Genomic DNA, 7,308 nt, shown 5'->3' on the forward strand with positions numbered 1-7,308 from the left:
CTGCAAAAAAAAAAAAAAGATTATGAGTAATAAAAATGCTTATTTTTTCACATATAATAAATAAAATACTATATGCAACAGTAAAATTAGGATTTTGAGAATTAAAAGTCTTTTTTTTACGTACAATAACTGCAACACTGCATGGAATAGAAAAAATAGGATTATGAGTATTCAAATGGCAATATTTATAACATACAACAGTAACAACACTAAATTATTAGGATTATGAGTATTCAAAGTGCCCATTTATTCACATATAAGAGTTGTAACACAATGTGCAATATTAAAATTATAATAATGAGTATTAAATTGCATTTATATATATATATATATATATATATATATATGTATATTTATATATATATATATATATATATATATATATATATATATATATATATATATATATATATATATATATATATATATATATATATATATATATTAGAGGTATATATATATATATATATATATATATATATATATATATATATATATATATTAGAGGTATATATACATATATATATATATATATATATATATATATACACCTCTAATATATATATATATATATATATATATATATACCTCTAATATATATATATTAGAGGTGTAAACCTATACTGGTCTCACGGTTCAGTTACGATTATAATGCCATCGATTCGGTTCAATTCGATATCTCGGTGCATCACGGTGCATTGATTTTGCAAATGTGCATAAAAAAAAACAGTTGATGGAAACGCCATGATGCGCATATATTTTGAAAATGCGCATAAAAAACGTATGTGCCTAACTTGGTAGGATAAACTTTTTATTTGATAAGGAAAGATGCGCATAAACTGTGATGGAAACACTTTTACCGCACAAACTCCAGCATGTGCACTAAAAAAAGATCATGTGACTTTGTTGAAAGAGATCATGTGATGCTTAAAATGTGTGTAAATGGATAAAACGTCAGGCTGAGCACATTATAAAACATCTGAACTGTTGTTTTCGTCATTATAAAACGCCTTACCGTTTCAGTATTAATGTTATTATATTATTAATGACCTCCAGAATCAAGAGCGCCTGTGCTCTGCGTCTGACACTGCGCGTCCGCCACTGCGCGCTCACTGCTCGTCAGGATTGTCTTCTGAGGCGCATTCATTTAGAAAAGATTGATGCAGCTTCTCCTACTGCAGCAAATGCAGTTTTTACTGTTGATATTTGGCGCCAGTTAATCAGGAAGTGACGACTTTGATCGTTTTGACTCGTTGGATGGAAACGCTGCTTCATTCGCACAACTTTTATGCAATAATCCAGTTTTGCGCATAAAGTTTATTGGCATTTTTGGATGGAAACATAGCTACAGACACACACAGACACACTTAAGCCCTTGCAATATGCGTTTAGCCGGGAGAGCTTGCGATGAGCGGAGCAAAGCACTTTTCTGACAGGCTAAACGCATATTGCGAGGGCTTAAGGGGAGCAGTGGTTGTAATATCGAGCGATAAAAAAGAAAAAAGACAGCTGTGAAACATAACCAGCTTTGTCTTTTTGTAGGAAACACACTTTAGATCTTTTTAGGGTAGAGGTTTTTGAGTTATTTACGTCTACCACTGAATAGGGTTGGATACCTAGGCTATTGGCACCGGCGCAAATTAAGATCTTGTCAGAAATTAGCATTTAATTAATTACATCCTTAACTTTGACTAGATGTAGTATTACATGTAGAATTTAAGATAAGATTACAATTACTAAAAATCTAATAAAGTTGGTGTATATGCAGTAATAATCATTTTAAATAGGCAAACTAATGCTGCGTTCACACCAGACGCGTCAAGCGCAAGTGATTTACATGTTAAGTTAATGCAAACGCGCGAATAGACATCCTGTGGTGCGATACGCGTGAATGGCGCGGTGCGAATCGATTGATCGTTTTGCGCATTTGCAGCGCTTAACGCGCGTTTCACGCAAATCGCTCGAATTCAAAAATCTGAACTTCAGCGGATATTCGCGCCGCGTTAACCAATCAGGAGCTTGCTCTTGTGGGGGCGTGATTGTGATGTATCGCCTGTTGTGGGTGTCCCAAAGGAAATCCCCCAGCAGACACCGACAAGAAGTTCATCATACTGGGCTGGGCTCAGTCAGAAGCACCGCTGAAAGCCTCTGTCAGCCAGGTTCAGTTTCTGGAGGAGTTTGAGCTCACAGAGCTGCTGCACCTCTGAAATGATGTAGTGGACTCAGACACAACCCTATACGTATTGACGCTTTTCTAGTCTTCATAAAGCACATAAACAGAAATTTTATCAATAAAATCCATGTTAGCCATTTAGCTACGAAGCTAGAGTCACCGGGCAGACAGAAGCCCTGCCCATCACGCGAATCCACGTCTGTTCTGAAGTGAAACTGACACGCGAATAGGGTTGTAACGGTATGAATTTTTTACGATATGATAATCGTCTAAAACAATACCACGGTTTGACGGTTTCGCGGTATACGGTATGTTACAAATGTTACAAAATAATAGAACAGTGAAGCAAATTTGACTTTTTCCAAATATTATATTTTTAGTTACTATAAACAACACCACTTACAATGAACAAATAAAAAATAAGAAAATAATAAATAATGTGTCAAAGTCCAAATAAAGTCCAAATAAACATGGTGCAAATCCTCAGTAAAAAAATAGATATAAATATTTACTATACTATAAATAGTTACATAACGAAACTAGATTCAATATGGAACATCCTTAGGTTTTATGTGCCAGCATGGATATGGTTGTCTATGGATATGGATTTGGATATGGTTGTCTGCAATGCAAAAAAAAAAAGTTATTAAACTTTTAAGAGCAATACTTATTTTTAGCCGCGGGCGGCTGTCTCGGTCTTTAAGGGTTAAAACCGTTGATATGCAATTGTTCATGGTATGATAATCGTGCACGTTCAAATCGTGGTAAACTGTCATACCGGTATATTGTTACAACCCTACACGCGAATGAAGCGGGGTTTGACGCGCGAATGAAGCGAGTAACCTCATATGTTCACACGGCTATTTACGCGCGAATAGCGCAATTTATCCGCACGTTCCGCGTCTGGTGTGAACGCAGCATTAGACCTTCGAGCATAAAAAGTGCTCATCTGAGCTCATATTCAACATGCTCTACTGCACTGCAATGTCAGAATGAGCATTTTCCTTCATTAATACCTTAATTTTATGACTAGATATAGTATTGTAATGTATAGTATTGATGATTGTAAGATTACAGCTACTAAAAATGCTATAATTAGTAAATATACATGTAATACTGGTACTTTTAAAGATTTTAAGCATAAAAAGTGCTAATCTGAGCACATGTACATGTTCTACTGCAATGTGAAAATCAGCATTAATTAAAACATTTATTTTGACTAGATTTAGTATTGCATGTAGAATTTATGATAAAAATAAGATTACAATTACTGAAAAGTGACTATAAAGTAGGTACATATGAAATAATATGGACAAACTAAGACTTGAGCATAAAAAGAGCTGATCTGTGCACATGTACAACATGCTCTACTGTATGAACCTCCAAAATGAACATTAATTAATTATAACCTTGATCTTGCGTACATGTAGTTCTCCACATAGAACTTCTGATGATAGTAGGATTACAGCTACTAAAAATACTATTATAAGTAGATCTACATGCAACACTGGTAAATTTAATGAACAAACTAAGATTTTTAAGCATAAAAGTGCTAATCTGAGCACATGGACAACATGTTTTACTGTACTGCGATGTCAAAATCAGCATTTTAATTAACTATATCCTTAATTTTGACTAGATATGGTATTGCATGTGGAGATAAAAATATGATTACAATTACTGAATGACGAACAAAGTAGGTGTATATGCAATAATATTCATTTTAATGGACAAACTAAGATTTTGAGCATATATAGAGCTCATCTGAGCATATATACAGCATAATACACTGTAAGAAACCTCAAAACGAGCATTTTCATTCATTATAATCTTAATTTTATGACTAGATATAGGATTACACGTACAATTATGCTTGATTGTAAGATTACAGCTACTAAAATGCTGTTATTAGTAGATATACATGTAATACTGGTACTTTCAAAGATTTTTAAGCATAAAAGTGCTAATCTGAGCACATGGACAACATGTTTTACTGTACTGCGATGTCAAAATCAGCATTTTAATTAACTATATCCTTAATTTTGACTAGATATGGTATTGCATGTGGAGATAAAAATATTATTACAATTACTGAAAGACAAATATAAAGTATGTGTATATGCAATAATACTCATTTTAATGGACAAACTAAGAATTTTGAGCATATATAGAGCTCATCTGAGCATATATACAGCATAATACACGGTAAGAAACATCAAAACGAGCATTTTCATTCATTATAATCTTAATTTTAGGACTAGATATAGGATTACACGTACAATTTTGGATGATTGTAAGATTACAACTACTAAAAATGCTATAATTAGTAGATATACATGTAATACTGGTACTTTTAAAGAGTTTTAAGCATAAAACTGCTAATCTGAGCACATGTACAACATGTTTTACTGTACTGCGATGTCAAAATCAGCATTTTAATTAACTATATCCTTAATTTTGACTAGATATGGTATTGCATGTAGAATCTGAGACAAAAATAATATTACAATTACTGAAAGACGAACATAAAGTAGGTGTATATGCAATAATACTCATTTTAAAGGACAAACTAAGAATTTTGAGCATATATAGAGCTCATCTGAGCATATATACAGCATAATACACTGTAAGAAACATCAAAACGAGCATTTTCATTCATTATAATCTTAATTTTATGACTAGATATAGGATTACACGTACAATTTTGGATGATTGTAAGATTACAGCTACTAAAAATGCTATTAGTAGATATACATGTAATACTAGTACTATTAAAGAGTTTTAAGCATAAAAAGTGCTAATCTGAGCACATGTACAACATGCCACACTGTTTAAAATATAGAAATTAGCATGTTTGACGATTATAAAGCTGATTTAAGTCATGAAATTATATATGCAAGGGTAAAATCAGATTATAACACTAAGAAATGCTCATGTCACACACACACATGCACTGTTAAATGAGTATGGAAGTGATAAGGCCACACACACACACGCTCTCTGACAGCTGAAGATCTTTCCTCAGTCCAGAAACCGCTGCGAGCACATGATCATGTGTGTGTGTGTGCAGTACATGAACAAACTTCACACTACGCAAACTTCGCGACTGTTGCGCGACGCGTGGAGTGTGTGTGTGTGTGTGTTCAGTCAGTGTGAGTCGAAAGAAGTTTTGAGTGTGTGAGAGTGTGTGTGTGTCAGCAACAAGTAGTCTCAGTGTGCTGCTAGTGTTTTGTAGTTTTTTGTGCGAGTAAAGTTGCTGTCAGGCGTGTGTGTGTGTGCGTGTGAACATCGTGTTTGACGATTGTTGTGTTGTGGCCTTAATCTGTGCGAGTGTGTGTGTGTGTGAGTGTGTGTGCTGGAGTTTTAAAGCTCCTGCAGCAGTAGCAGCTAACAGGCTACACACACTCAGTCCAAACGCGCACTCATTAAACACACACACACACTCATACACGCACTCCTACACACACACACATTCGCGGGAGCGCGTACCTGTCGCGCGCGGTGAAACGGGTCCGTGAATCCGTCCGCCTTCATCCCGGGTTGAGCCACCGAGGCCTGTCCCTGCACCAGCTCCGCCATCATCATCATCACACACACTTACACACACTGACACACACGGCCACATAAACACACACACAGCGCACACGACCGACCCCGGAACAGGAAACAGGCCGCGGAGCAACGCGAGACTTCAGAGAGGCGCGAGACTCCGCGAGAGTTCACACACGTGGTTCCTCAGCAGATGCTGTACTGAATCAAGAGTTCATGAGATTCATATTTATTAATTAAAGAGCTTAAACTGATCTGATGTGTACGGTTAAGATGTGTTTATTTAATGTACATGTGTATTTGATTCACTTCTTTTGGAGTGTTTTTACATTAATGACTAATTATCGGTTATGTAAAGCACTTTCAGTGATCACTGCGTGGGGCAAAATGTTTATTTCTAAACTATTAAAGCTTATTTCAGCTACAGAATAAAAACAGAGAAACCTATGATTGCTGGATATAATTTGTGTATTTAATATAGCGCATTTCCAGCGCTCAACTCATTAATCTGAGAAGGAAAATACAATATTTGAGATATTATATATTAAAATTCAGAATTTAAGGGGAAAGATATTTCGATTAGCCAGATTTAAACTCAGAAATGCAAGAACAACATCAGAATTTTGAGTGAAACCCGTGAAAACATTACAATTTAGCCTATTGAGGTAAACTCAGAATTAACAGCCTAATTATTTGTAAGACGGTCATTCATTGATTCATTCATTTTCCTTCGGCGTAGTCCCTTATTTATCAGGGGTCGCCACAGCGGAATGAACCTCCAACTATTCCATCATTCACTCACCAGCCACTTTATTAGGTACACCTGTCCGACTGCTCCTTAATGCAAATTTCTAATCAGCCAATCACATGGCAGCAACTCAATGCATGTAGACATGATCAAGAGGATCTGCTGCAGTTCAGAGCGAGCATCAGAATGGGGAAGAAAGGGGATTTAAGAGACTTTGAACGTGGCATGGTTGTTGCTGCCAGACGGGCTGCTCTGAGTATTTCAGAAACTGCTGATCTACTGGGATTTTCACGCACAACCATCTCTAGGGTTTACAGAGAATGCTCCGACAAAGAGGAAATATCCAGTGAGCGGCAGTTCTGTGGGCGCAAATGCCTTGTTGATGAGGCCAGAGGTCAGAGGAGAATGGCCAGACTGGTTCCAGCTGACAGAAAGGCGACAGTAACTCAAATAAGCACTCGTTACAACCGAGATCTGCAGAAGAGCATCTCTGAACACACAACACGTCCAACCTTGAGGCGGATGGGCTACAGCAGCAGAAGAGCACACCGGGTGCCGCTCCTGTCAGCTAAGAACAGGAAACTGAGGCTACAATTCACACAGACTCACCAAAACTGGACAATAGAAGATTGGAGAAACGTTGCTGCTCTGATGAGTCTCCATTTCTGCTGACACATTCAGATGCAGATGTGGTGGAACGGGAGATTGGCATCATGGATGTGCAGCCGACAAATCTGCAGCAACTGTGTGATGCTATCATGACAACATGGAGCAAAATCTCTGAGGAATATTTCCAGCAGCTTGTTGAATCTACAACACCAAAGATTAAGGCAGATCT

The 7,308-nt window shown here is 36.4% G+C and overlaps 1 protein-coding gene across 2 annotated transcripts in view; it reads right to left on the reverse strand.

The window, feature by feature from the left end:
- The window catches only part of fubp3 (far upstream element (FUSE) binding protein 3), a 62,430-nt gene extending 56,649 nt beyond the window's left edge, over positions 1-5,781 (reverse strand). The window contains 1 exon segment of one of the 2 annotated variants that reach the window (NM_001007776.1): positions 5,663-5,771. In NM_001007776.1, coding sequence (NP_001007777.1) covers positions 5,663-5,761 — 99 coding nt within the window. In that variant the 5' untranslated portion in view covers positions 5,762-5,771. 2 annotated transcript variants of the gene reach the window in all.
- Positions 5,782-7,308: the final 1,527 nt, after the last annotated feature.

This window comes from Danio rerio, chromosome 5, assembly GCF_049306965.1.
Source record: "Danio rerio strain Tuebingen ecotype United States chromosome 5, GRCz12tu, whole genome shotgun sequence".
Classification (NCBI taxonomy): domain Eukaryota; kingdom Metazoa; phylum Chordata; class Actinopteri; order Cypriniformes; family Danionidae; genus Danio; species Danio rerio.